Genomic DNA, 14,504 nt, shown 5'->3' on the forward strand with positions numbered 1-14,504 from the left:
GAGAGAGATGTTTATTATACATAGTGGAGACCAATGACTGTTTCATTATAAGATAGTGGAGCAATGACTGTTTTCATTATAACATAGTGGAGACATGACTGTTTCATTATAACATAGTGGAAGCCAATGAACTGTTTGATTATACACAGTGAGTCAATGACTGTTTCATTATAACATAGTGGAGACAATGACTGTTTCATTATAACATAGTGGAGCCATGATGTTTCATTATAATCATAGTGGAGACAATGACTGTTTCATTTATACATAGTGGAGACAATGATGTTTCATTATAACATATGTGGAGCCAATACTGTTATTATAACATAGTGAGAATACTGTTTCATTATAAATAGTGGAGACAATGACTGTTTCATTATAACATAGTGGAGCCAATGACTGTTTCATTATAACATAGTGGAGTCAATGACTGTTTCATTATAACACAGTGGAGTCATGACTGTTTTATTATAATAGTGGAGACAATGATGTTTCATTATAACATAGTGGAGGCATGACTGTTCATTTAACACAGTGGAGTCAATGACTGTTTCATTATAACATAGTGGAAGACATGACTGTTTCATTATACACAGTGGAGTCATGACTGTTTCATTATAACATAGTGGAGACAATGTGTTATCTAAAGATTGTTTCCGCTAATTTATTATAATTGTAAGCTTTATATATTTCAAGATACAGGCAGATAACCATTACTCAATGAGCCTTAGAATGAAAAGGAAAGTGATCTATAGATGAGACCGGGGTTGGATCTATGAGCTTTATAAAGACTGACTGGGTTTGGATCTATGAGCTTTATAAAGACTGACCGGGTGGATCTACGAGCTTTATAGACTGACCCGGGGTTGGATCTCGAGCTTTATAAAGACTGACCTGGTTGGATCTACGAGCTTTATAAAGACTGACCCGGGTTGGATTACGAGCTTTATAAAGACTGACCCTGGGTTGGCATTACGAGCTTTATAAGAACTGACCACGGGTTGGTTCTACAGAGCTTATAAAGACTGACCCGGGTTGGATCTACGAGCTTTATAAAGACTGACCCGGGTTGGATCTACAGCTTTATAAAGAATGACCCAGGGTTGGTTCTAGCACGGCTTTATAAATACTGACCCGGGGTTGGATTCTACGAGCTTTATAAAGACTGACCGGGGTTGATTACGAGCTTTATAAAGACTGACCGGGGTTGGTTCTACGAGCTTTATAAAGACTGACCCGGGTTGGATTTACGAGCTTTATAAAGATGACCTGGGGTCCAATCCAAAGCCTTGCCCACTTATTAAATCTGAGCCTAAGACAATCAAATGTATTTATAAAACCCTTTTTTTACATCAGCAGATGTCACAAAGTGCTGTACAGAAACCCAGCTTAAAACCAAACAGCAAGCAATGCAGGTGTAGAGCACGGTGGCTAGGAAAAACTCCTAGAAAGGCAGGAACTAGGAAAAACCCAGAGATGGAACCTAGGAAGAAACCTAGAGAGGACTAGGAAGAACCCAGAGAGGAACCTAGGAAGAAACCTAGAGAGGAATAGGAAGAAACATAGAGAGAACCTAGGAAGAAACCTAGAGAGGAACGCTAGGAAGAAAACCTAGAGAGGAACTAGGAAGAACTAGAGAGGAACTAGGAAGAAACCTAGAGAGGAAACTAGGAAGAACCTAGGAGAGGAACTAGGAAGAACCTGAGAGAGGAACCTAGAGAGAGAAACCTAGAGAGGAACCTAGGAAGAAACTAGAGAGGAACTAGAAGAAACCTAGAGAGGAACTAGGAAAGAACCCAGAGAGGAACCTAGGAAGAAACCAGAGAGGAACTAGGAAGAACCTAGAGAGGAACCTAGGAAGAAACCTAGCAGAGAGACCTAGGAAGAAACCCAGAGAGGAACCTAGGAGGAAACCTAGAGAGGAACTAGGAAGAACCTAAGAAGACCTAGGAAGAAACCTAGAGGAACCTAGAAGAACGAGAGGACCTAGGAGAAACCAGAGAGGACTAGGAAGAAACCTAGAGAGGAACCTAGGAAGAAACCAGAGAGGAACCTAGGAGAAACCTAGAAGAGAGGAACCTAGGAAAAACCTAGAGAGGACCTAGAGAAGAACTAGGAAGAGGAACCTAGAAGAAACCTCAGAGAGAACCTAGGAAGAACCAGAGAGGAACCTAGGAAGAAAACCTAGAGAGGAACCTAGGAAGAAACCTAGAGAGGAACCTAGAAGAACCCAGCGAGGAACTAGGAAAGAACCACGAGAGGAACCTAGGAAAAACCTAGGGGAACTAGAAGAAACCTAGAGAGGACTAGGAAGACTAGAGAGGAACCTAGGAAGAACAGAGAACTAGGAAAACTAGAGAGGAACTAGGAAGAACCTAGAGAGGAACCTAGGAAGAAACCTAGAGGACTAGGAACCAGAGACCTAGGAAGAAACTAGAGAGGAACCTAGGCAAAACCTAGAGAGGCCGAAGAAGAAACTAGGAACCGAAGAAGAAACCTAGAGAGAACCGGAAGAACCAGAGAGGAAACCTAGGAAGAAACCTAGAGAGGAACTAGAAGAAACTAGAAAGGAACTAGGAAGAAACCCAGAGAGGAACATAGGAAGAACATAGAGAGAACCTAGGAGAAACTAGCGAGACCTAGAGAACCAGAGAGGAACCTAGAGAAGAACCCAGAGAGGAACCTAGGAAGAAACCTAGAGAGGATCCGAAGAAGAAATCTAGAGAGACCTAGGAAGAAACCTAGAGAGGAACCTAGGAAGAACCTAGAGGATCCGAAGAAGAAACTAGAGAGGAACCTAGGAAGAAACCTAGAGAGAACTAGGAAGAAACCTAGAGAGGAACCTAGGAAGAACCTAGAGAGAACCGAAGAAGAAACCTAGAGAACCTAGGAAGAACCAGAGAGGAACCTAGAAGAAACCTAGAGAGGAACCTAGGAGAAACGCTAGAGAAGGAACCTAGGAAGAAACAGAGGACCTAGGAAGAACCTAGAGAGGAACTAGAAGAACCTAGAGAGGAACCTAGGAAGAAACCCAGAGAGAACTAGGAAGAAACACAGGAGGACCTAGGAAGAAACTAGAAGGATCCGAAGAAGAACTAGAGAGGACCTAGAAGAAACCTAGAGAGGAACCTAGGAAGAAACCTAGAGAGGATCGAAGAAGAAACTAGAGAGGAACCTAGGAAGAAACTAGAGAGGAACCTAGGAAGAACCTAGAGAGGAATAGGAAGAACCCAGAGAGGAACCTAGGAAGAAACCTAAGAGAGAACCTAGGAAGAAACTAGAGAGGAACCTAGGAAGAAACCTAGAGAGGATCCGAAGAGAAACTAGAGAGGACTAGGAAGAAACTAGGAGAGGAACTAGGAGAACCTAGAGAGGAACCTAGGAGAAACCAGAGAGGAACTAAGAAGAACCTAGAGAGGAACTAGGAACAACCTAGAGAGGACCAAGGAAACCCAGAGAGGATCCTAAGAAGAACCCAGAGAGGAACCTAGGAAGAAACCTAGAGAGAACCTAGGAAGAAACCTAGAGAGGAACCTAGGAAAACCTAGAGAGGAACCTCGTCAACCCTGACTTTTATTAGTAGATAAAGTCAACCTGACTGTTATAGCTTGATAAAGTTAACCTGACTTTTATCTAGATAAAGTTAACTTGACTTTTATAGCAAGATAAAGTTAACCTGACTTTTATATTCTAGATAAAGTTAACCTGACTTTTATCTAGATAAAGTTAACCTGACTTTTATATCTAGATAAAGTTACCTGGCTTTTATAGTACGTAACCTGATTTTAGAATAAGTTAACCTGACTTTTATACAAGAAATTAACCTGACTTTTATAAGATAAAGTCACCTGACTTTTATACACGCAGATAAGTTACCTGATTTTCAGCAAGATAAAGTTAACCGACTTTTACAGCAAGATAAAGTTAACCTGACTTTTACAGCAAGATAAAGTTAAACTGACTTTTACAGCAATAAAGTTAACCTGACTTTTATATCTAGATAAAGTTAACCTGACTTTTATATCTAGATAAAGTTAACCTGACTTTTACAGAAGATAAAAGTTAACCTGACTTTTACAGCAAGATAAAGTCACCTGACTGTTATAGCTTGATAAAGTTACCTGACTTTTATATCTAGAAAAGTTAACTGACTTTTATAGCAAGATAAAGTTAACCTGACTTTATATCTAGATAAAGTAACCTGACTTTTGTACTATTGATATTGAATACTGCATTGTTTGGGAAAGATACTTGCCAGAAAGGCATTTAACTGTACTTGTGAACATGACAATCAACTTAAAATCTCTCTCCAGGAGCAGCTGAGTGGATCGGTGAGGCCTTGACCCCCCCCCCTCACTTGTTTCTAAGCTCTCTAACGCTCCTCCATCAGGTCCAGCTGGTCAGTGAAGTCTGTGTGCGGAGTCCCAGAGCAGCGTTAGCCTCATTAGGTTGATCTGTGAGATCGAGAGAGAGAGAGAGTGATTAGAGAGCGAGAGAGAGAGAGAGAGAGAGAGAGTGAATTAGAAGAGGAGAGAGAGAGAGAGAGAGAGAGAGAGAGAGAGATTAGAGAGCGAGAGAGAGAGAGTATTAGAGAGCGAGAGAGAGAGAGAGAGAGAGAGTATTAAGAGCGAGAGAGAGAGAGAGAGATTAGAGAGAGAGAGAGTGATTAGAGAGCGAGAGAGAGAGAGAGTGATTAGAGAGAGAGAGAGAGAGAGAGAGAGAGGAGAGTGATTAGAGAGAGAGAGAGAGAGAGAGAGAGTGATTAGAGAGAGAGTGAGAGAGAGAGGAGGAGAAGAGAGAGAGAGTGATTAGAGAGAGAGAGGCGAGAGATAGAGCTGGATATGGATATGTGCAACAAAAAAAGTATGAAAAATGTATGAACTCACTATAGCTGTAAATCTCTCTGGATAAGAGCGTCTGCTAAATGACTAACATGAGAAATGTAATATAAAGGAATGTGTTGCTAGGAAGTGTCCAACCTGAAGAGCAGAGGCTCTGTCCTCCAGGTTAACTGCTTTTCTTCTCCACTCGTCCTTCTCCCTCTTGTACTTATCAAGCTCTGAGGAATACATGGCTTTCTCCTCTACAAGGATGACAGAGGAGAAGATGGATATATTATTCATATTTTGCATGAAGGTCAGAACTAGCCTGGTGCCAGATCTATTTGAGCTGTACAGGGATAGCTATCTCCTGACCACAACATCATAGGGATAGCTATCTCCTGACTACAACATCGTAGGGATAGCTATCTCCTGACTACAACCATATAGGGATAGCTATCTCCCGACTACAACATCATAGTGATAGCTATCTCCTGACTACAACCATATAGGGATAGCTATCTCCTGACTACAACATCGTAGGGATAGCTATCTCCTGACTACAACCATATAGGGATAGCTATCTCCCGACTACAACAACATAGGGATAGCTATCTCCTGACTACAACATAGGGATAGCTATCTCCTGACTACAACATCATAGGGATAGCTATCTCCTGACTACAACAACATTTAGGGATACGCTATCTCCTGACTACAACATCATAGGGATAGCTATCTCCTGACTACAACATCATAGGGATAGCTATCTCCTGACTACACAACATAGGGATAGCTATCTCCTGACTACAACCATACAACAGACTGAGCGTGCCCCGCACATGACATCATAGGGATAGTCATCTCCTGACTACAACAACATAGGGTAGCTATCTCCTGACTACAACATCATAGGGATAGCTATCCTCCTGACTACAACAATCATAGGGATAGCTATCTCTGACTACAACATCAATCATAGGGATAGTCATCTCCTGACTACAACATCATGGGGATAGCTATCTCCTGACTACCATCATAGGATAGTATCTCCTGACTACTACACATCATAGGGATAGCTATCTCCTGCTACTACAACATCATAGGGATAGCTATCTCCTGACTGACTACAACATCATAGGGATAGCTATTCTCCTGACTACAACAACATCATAGGGATAGCATCTCCTGACTACAACAACATCATAGGGATAGCTATCTCCTGACTACAACAACATCATAGGGATAGCATCTCCTGACTACAACAACAACTAGGGATAGCTATCTCCTGACTACAACATCATAGGGATAGTCATCTCCTGACTACAACATCATAGGGATAGCTATCTCCTGACTACTACAACAACTAGGATAGCTATCTCCTGACTACTACAACACATAGGATAGCTATCTCCTGACTACACAACAACATAGGGATAGCTATCTCCTGACTATACAACAACATAGGGATAGCTATCTCCTGACTACTACAACATCATAGGGATAGCTATCTCCTGACTACATGATCATCATACCTAGGGTAGCTATCTCCTGACTACACAACAATCATAGGGATAGCTATCTCCTGACTACTACAACAACATAGGGATAGCTATCTCCTGACTACTACAACAACATGGGATCGTATCTCCTGACTACAACAACATAGGGATAGCTCTCTCTGACTACAAACATCAGGGATAGCTATCTCCTGACTACACAACACATAAGGGATAGCTATCTCCTGCATCTCAATCACATCATAGGGATAGCTATCTCCTCTGACTACTACCATCATAGGGATGCCTACTTCTATCAGACAACTATAGGGGTAATAGGGTATCCTCCTGACTACAAGCACACAGGGATCAGGATACTGTCTCCTGACTACACATATCACACATCCATGGATAGCTATTCGCCTCTCTACTGGTTGCTTTGGTAACTGACTATGTACTAGTACAAAATCATAGGGAACTGACGGCTATCTGGTATAGACGTACTATCAATCACAACATAGGGATGCTTTATCCTATGTCATCTGACTAGCTTTAAGCAACAAAAAATAGGGATGTATCGCTTATCACGGACGATAGCTTCCTTGACCCTCACTTAATGTTGTTGACTAAGTCAGAGATAGCTATCCTAATGTTGTTGTAGTCAGGAGATGACTAACTATCAAGGATAGCTCCTCTCTGACCTACCTTATGATGTCCATGTAGTAGTCAGGAGATACTATCACCCTAGATGTTGTAGTAGTCAGGAAGCATAGCTAACTCACTCTATGAGGATGTAGTGTCAGTAGGTTCAGGAAGATAAGCTTAATACTACTGATGTTTGTTGGTCAGTCGAGCTACAAGCTAATCCTGCTGTCTTGTCTGTTAGATAATCAAGAAGAATGTCATAAAGCCTAGGTGTGAACATTCTTGAATAGTAGTCACTGGAGAACAAGCTAAATTCCATAGGTATTGTTGGAATAGAACGTTTACACTATTGGAAGATTAGTCTATATTTAACTTTTTATTTGATCGTTTGTTTAGTATAGCTATAGGAATGGATATGCCGCTAACTAAAATCCTTCACACACATATAAATTATCAATTGGATAAAAGTTGCATAATCGTTGAGGAGATCGGATATTACCCCTGGAGGTATCTTGGGAATTGTTGTGAGAGTCGAGTAGCACCATCAGAAGAAATATATCAAGGACTGTGCGAATCGCTCTGTCATCGCTGACTCAAGTGGAGCTGAGAATCTCCAGAGTTTGACCTTTTATAGTATGTCCTTTAAAACTAGGTTCAAAGATTGAAGGCCATCGAGGTAAGGTGTGAGCTATGTGTGGCCTTCACGTACGTTGGCCTGTTATGAGTCTTCAGTACTGTACACGCCGTGAGGCATGGCCATCTTTAGCTATCCTATGTGGTTGGTAGTAGCTTGCATAGAGGTGGTGGAATGCTCAATAGAGGGTAATGTCCTAGCCCCAGTAACGTCTGGGACTCGTAAATGCATAGTCGAAAGATGACTATCCTATGATGTTGTAGTAGGAGACCTGAGCACTATCATTCCCCTGAGACAGTCGTGTTGGGTTGCAATGTCCGTGGGCGTTGAGATGAGTGAGTGCTATCCTATGGTAGCGATGACATGTTGATGTTCCCAGGATTGATGGTCAACTATGGGGATACGATGGTCCTTGCGCGTATGAGACGAGGCGGTGCCATTCCCTAGCATCAAGTGCTTCCGTCATGGCAGGACACGTGCGCTGACACATGGCTTATCCAGCCATCACTAGATGTTGTTGTAAGGTTCAGGAATGGAAGTAGCTTATCTACGCACTTAGTCTGCGATTAGGTTGGTAGGGAACCCGCTACGGGGCAAACTGTCCACCAGTCCTACTATGTGATAATGGCTCACAAGGTTGGTCAGTAGATGGATCTCATGCGTAGATTGTACCCTATCCCTATGTAATAGTGGTCAGTGCAAGGTAGCTTCAAGAGACCTTCGTGGACTCGATCCCGACAGCATGGAGGGCTGTGCTAGGGTCCCAGGACGATAGAGATCATCCCTCAGCTGATGTACCTGTAGTCAGGAGATGACTACCCTATGATGATGTTGTAGTCAGGACGATCGCTATCCCTATGATGTTGCACACCATTAGTCAGGACTGGAGAGCCATCCCTTGACCGTTGTCAAGATCCAGAGGAGATCATAGCTATCTGCAATGGAGGGATTGTTGCAGGCAGTCAGTATGAGTTCTAGCAGGAGCTGACTATCCTATGACTGACGGCTCGAATGCTCCAGAGCTCCTGGTCGGCCACCGCTCGAGGTCTGTTTGTCACATGTGCTTGCAGTGTGTTGGTAAGCTCTTTCAGAGTCAGTGAATGAATGTAGAGCGTCGATCACAGGGCGTCAATGTCAGTTGAGGTAGGTACAGTGTTATGCAATATGCCTTGAGTGCTCCTATGATGGTTGTAGTCACGGTAGGGACAAATAGTGCCTCACTAAACGTCCTCTAATGTTGTTCGCATCAGGTTTGTATGGAGATAGCTATCCCTATGTTGTTGTAGTCCAGTGTAAGAGATGAGCTACACAACCCCTCCACTAGGAGGGATCTGTGTCGTGGGCACGCGAGATTCGACTATCCACTATCATGCTCTGTAGTCAGGATGATAACTACACCCTAGTGAGATTGGTCTTTGTTATGTCAGTGAGACCGTACGGCTTGAGTCAGACACATATGGCACAATTTGTGGTCTGCATGGAGGGTAGCACTCAGTTGCAGGATGGACTCTTCTTGATGCGAGTGCTGAGAGCTTGATGTTGCTCCTCGCCTGCAGGAGATGTCTACTCCCTACTCTGGTGCATGTTCGAATAGGCGCGGTACGGAGTGAGAGTCGCTGTTCACTCCCTAGCTTGCTTTGGGGTATAGTTTCGGCGAGATCGTCCGTATCATACTATGGATGTGTCGCTCCATGCTCAGCTGCAGGCAGTACCTGATGTATACCCTTGAATGCTTGGTGCTAGCTGATGTGCTAGCGTAGACGTACGTCTCCTGGTGTTGTTTAGTCAGGAGATAACTTATCCTATGTTGGTAGTATGGATTGTATAGCCATGTTGGAACTAGCTCGTACGTGCTGTACGAGACTAGTTCGCAGCAACCTTAGATTAGCAATGGACTTCGCATTGCCTATGTTAAGTAGTCAGGTAGATACGCTAAATCCGCCTGTGTTGCTGTGATGAAGCTGTAACTGGTCACTTGACACTTGATGTGGGTTGTAGACTCCGTCTCATGCTACCACTAGATGAAAGCTACCAGCAGCATTCATACAGTGGACCATAGAGCATTCGCCAGGTACGCATAGGAACTCAGAGAGAGCGCGATTCATGTTAGAGTCACTCCTTGGACACTCAAGACCACTCCTTTAAGTGGGGGTGTCTTGCTGATTTCGCCTATACTTTTACTCACGCCCATAGAGATTAATGATTCCTATTACATTAGCACCAATGCAGACATTGTAAGATATAATTCTATTGCTCAATCAGTGTTGCTTCCTAAGTGAAACAGTTGATCTCTCACATGAAGGTGATCTGTACTGGAAGTGTAGACATTGCGTTGTGTTATAGGTGTTCCCTTTACCTCTTATTGTGAGCAGTTTTGAACTATATATAGTCAATATATCTTAGTTGATTCTACTAAAGGTCAATATAATTTTAGTTGATTCTCTACTAAAGGTCAATATATTTAGTTGATTCTCTACTAAAGGTCAATATATTTAGTTGATTCCTTACTAAGTTCAATACATTTAGTTGATTCTCTACTGAAGGTCAATATATTTAGTTGATTCCTTACTAAGTTCAATACATTTAGTTGATTCTCTACTGAAGGTCAATATATTTAATTGATTCTCTACTAAAGGTCAATATATTTAGTTGATTCCTTACTAAGTTCAATACATTTAGTTGATTCCCTATGAAGTTCAATAAAAAAAAATATATTGTTGAATTCTGTTTTAATTCTGTGATTCCGTCCGCATTCTCCACAACGCAGATTTCATAAGGCCCGACTTTAGGAATAATCAACGTTCATTACAGCACGAGGTTCATAAAGTGTCCGATGTAAAACGAAAAGGAGTCCCCTTGCTGGAACTGACATATACAAGAATAATCCACTCTCATTCCAGCACATGGAGCTGGAGAGAAGGAGAGGAGGCCAGAAGTCTTGCCTTGCTGGAACTGCTCTATCACCACCTGGAGGTTGGACAGGGACACGGCGTACTGGTTGACCTGGTCCCGTGCTGCTCTGAGCTGGGTCAGGGCCTCGTCTCTCTGCCTCACCGTTCCACTCAGCTGCTCCTGGAGAGACTCCACCTGGAGAGACGCCTGGTGGCTACACGGAGAAGAAAGAAGAAGAGAGGAGGAAGATGAAGAAGAATAACTTTGTTGGCCTAGTGGCTACATGTCGGAAAGGAGGAACGGTATTAGGTAATAAATATATAATTATTGTAGGAAACCTTTACAGTTGCCCATGACTACCACTCAGAACCCTCTTTCTGACCCTGRGAAATAAGAGASAAACTTTGTGRCTTCTTACAGCTAAGGTAGGTTMTCAACCCCTRACCTCAGCCAGTCTCTTGTCCGACTGCAGAAGGCAACTAAACACATGTGTGTTAGGAACCAGGTTGCTAGGGAACAGTCAGCTGACCCCATCACTCACTTCTCAGCCTGTCTCCACTTGCACTGCCGAATAGCTTGCTTTCGGTGGCGTGAATAGCTTGCTTTTTTTTCAGTGGCGTGACTGCGTAAGAAGCTTCAGGAGACCGGTCCTGTGTGTTTGCGAGGCAGAGGTCCTGTGTGTTTGCGAGGCAGAGGCCCTGAGTTCGAGCCTCGGTATAAAGCTGAATCAGGAGGAAGTAAATCGCTAAGCAAGTAACTCAATGTCCTTTACACCTACCTGGTGCTCTCCACCTGACTGGAGGATGTAGCMAGTCTGTCGTCCAATAGCGTGACCCTCCTACGTAGCTCCGCCTCCCTGTCCTCGGCGGCGAGGGCCTCCCGTGTGTAGGTGTCCTCTATCTCCAGCAGGTGGTTACGTAGCCGGTCCAGCTCCAACTTCAACCGCTGCTCTCTGTCCTTCACATGCTGCAGCTGAGAGAGAAAGAGAGAGAGCGAGAGAGAGCGAGAGAGCGAGAGAGACAGAGAGACAGAGAGACAGAGACAGAGAGCGAGAGAGACAGAGAGCGAGAGAGACAGAGAGCGAGAGAGACAGAGACAGAGACAGAGAGCGAGAGCGAGAGAGAGAGGGGGACGAGTCAGACAGGTGTTAGATCTTTACCAATAATCAGTGGTTGATCTGAGTACTGGTTTTACTGCTGGAGCTCTAGCTCCTCTTATAAAATATAATCTCAAAAGTATTGTGGAGCTCCCGACACCAAGGTCTGGCACTTCTGGACAGGAAAATGGTACAATTCACACACTTATCAACAGAACATCCCTACTGACTGACGTGCCCAAAGTAAACTGCCTRTTACTCAGGCCCAGAAGCCAGGATAWGYATATAATTGGTACCATTGGATAGAAAACACTTTGAARTTTGTAGAAATGTTAAAATAATGTATGAKACTATAACACAATTCATATGGTAGGAGAAAATCCAAAGAAAAACCAAMCWGATTTTTTTTTGASAGAGAGCCCATGCTCTTATAATGGWAAGCTATGGGGCATATGCAATTCCAGCTCCCAGATTGCAATTCCTATGGCTTCCACTAGATGTCAACAGTCTATGTTCAAGGTTTCAGGCTTGTTTCTTCCCAAACGAGAAAGAATTCTGAGTTTAAGTAACTTGGAGCCAGAGTTGGAAATCAGTCTGTGTGCGTACGACGAAGATACGCGCACCTGCTAATTTTGCTTTCTCTATTGAACATACTTCTTTCCGTATGAAAATTATAGTTTAATTACATTTTAGGGTACCTGATGATTAAAATAGAAACATAGTTGACTTGTTTAACACGAGTTAGCAGTAGTTTTTGGATTCCTTTGTTCTGCATGTTGAATGAGTGATACTGAAAATCGATGCGCAACTGAAACTGACTTTTTGGATATAAAGAAGACCTTTATCTGAACAAAACGACCATGGCATTGTTGTAGCTGGACCCTTTGGATTGGCAAAACAGACAAAGATTATCAAAAAGAAAAGGTAATTTTAAAATCGCTATTTGTGATTTATTGAAGCATGTGCTGGTTGAAAAATATGTTGATGTGGGGCGCCGTCCTCAAACAATCGCATGGCATGCTTTCGCTGTAATGGCTACTGTAAATCGGACAGTGCAGTTAGATGAACAAGACTTTAAGCTTTTAACCGATATCAGACACTTGTATGTACCTAAATGTTTAATATCCATCATATTTATGATTATTTATTTGAATTGCGCGCCCTCCAATTTCAYAGGAAGTTGTCAACAGGTGTCCCGCCGGTGGGACGCCTAACCCTAATTAACAAGCAACGACTCATTTTCACCGAATTCTCTCATTCTGTAAATTAACCACATACTGTAGAGGGGAAACATTAGTTCACAGATAGTAGTTCGTTCGTTAGCTAGTTAACATTTCACACAGATTGCCAGGGTCCAGTGAGCAACTAACGCGTCATAACTTGAGGAATGGCAAGGAGTCGTATACCAGTTAATACTGTAGCGAATTGGTTAGGTTACTAACGTTAGCTCATCTGATGTTGTAACGTTAGCTAGCTAACGTAAACTCACGTAAACTCGTACATCGCCTTGGTCCGTACAATTGCCCTTATTTTAGCTCCCCAAAAACGTAATACTTCCAGATCAACTGTAATGTCAATACCAWTGTAAAGCACAATTTCTCCCCTTTCCAACATGATCAATTACATGACCTAAACGCTGCCCGTTTCTACATAATTCAAGCAGGCAATGAGMCCCGTCGTGTCTTTTTAAAAATGGCGGGTGGGGAAGCGAAACTAATGCGTGATAGTGAGAAGGAGAGAAGTTGTGTCAGAAAATTGCTTTTTTTCACTCGATCTGTCCAACGTATCACCTCTAAAATGTAAATAAAACACTATAAAGAGTTTATGGAACAGAGAGCGGACTTGCCCATAGGATCAAGTTAGTAGTGGTTGCAATTAGTTTTGCTAGCTGTTGTCATTTCTTCTCGCAGAAGACGCTCTCTGAGAAAGAGCGGGAGAGTGGGAAGGCAGTTTTGTCAGTTACAGCCAGAGCGCTCTCTGGAAAGAGCGGGAGAGTGGGAAGGCAGTTTGTCAGTTACGCCAGAATGCGCTCTTCTGGAAAGAGCGGGAGAGTGGAAGGCAGTTTGTCAGTTACAGCAGCGCGTTCTCTGGAAAGAAGCGGAAGAGTGGGAAGGCACCGATGTGTCAGATTAGCGCAGCAGCGAGTCCCCGCCTGAACGATAACGAAAGCTGTAAGGTTTCAGGTGAGATGCTGACCAGGAGACCGGGGTGCAATGAAAGCGTACTTCAGATGAGCTGTTAACTGAAAAACAACTGGCGTTTGAGGTGAAGGGAGAAGTGTGGGTGGAACAAGTATGTTAGCAGTGTTAGGTATCTTGGCTTATAGTAGTGCCTAGCTGGATCGAATTCTCTGTTAGCTAGCAGGAAAAAAAGTTTTGGCAACATTAGCCTACTAAATTAATTGAGTTTATTGTTTGAAAATTAAGCCATTCTGGCTAATGAAATCAGACATGACAAGTAACGTAAACTACCCCTCCGTACAAATGTTGGCAACGCGACATCAAACGGGCTACAAAGAAAACGAATGGGACTCGTAGCGACTGTGTTGACATCAATCGGGGGTGTGATCTACGTTTTATATTCAAGCGTTGATCGACATGGTATGGCTCTATAGTATTGGGAAAAGTTTAAAAAACTGACCTCTGTTACATCGTGACGTGTCCATGTCGAACGTACAGCGCGCATAAAGCACTTTTCTGTCTTACAATCCTCTCCCCAGTGTAGCACTTCTCCTCGTTTTAAATACAATAATGGCCAGTGGATCGGGGGTCGAGGGGGGATATAGTAATTTTTTGCGTCTTCAATTGCATGCGATCAATCATTCTCAAAGCCGCGTTTATTCTAAGATCACTTTAGCACCGCAAAAACCCGATTCAAATTCGAACAAATTCAAATATGGTATTGTAGAACACATTATA

The 14,504-nt window shown here is 43.0% G+C and overlaps 1 protein-coding gene across 1 annotated transcript in view; it reads right to left on the reverse strand.

Annotated features, from left to right (window-relative positions):
• Window positions 1–4,816: 4,816 nt before the first annotated feature.
• The window catches only part of LOC112072664 (thyroid receptor-interacting protein 11-like), a 41,374-nt gene continuing 31,686 nt past the window's right edge, over window positions 4,817–14,504 (reverse strand). The window contains 3 exon segments of the mRNA XM_070439876.1: window positions 4,817–5,083; window positions 10,541–10,704; window positions 11,269–11,462. Of these exon segments, the coding sequence (XP_070295977.1) occupies window positions 4,929–5,083; window positions 10,541–10,704; window positions 11,269–11,462 (513 nt within the window). The 3' untranslated portion in view covers window positions 4,817–4,928.

This window comes from Salvelinus sp. IW2-2015, unplaced genomic scaffold (assembly GCF_002910315.2).
Source record: "Salvelinus sp. IW2-2015 unplaced genomic scaffold, ASM291031v2 Un_scaffold1993, whole genome shotgun sequence".
NCBI lineage: Eukaryota > Metazoa > Chordata > Actinopteri > Salmoniformes > Salmonidae > Salvelinus > Salvelinus sp. IW2-2015.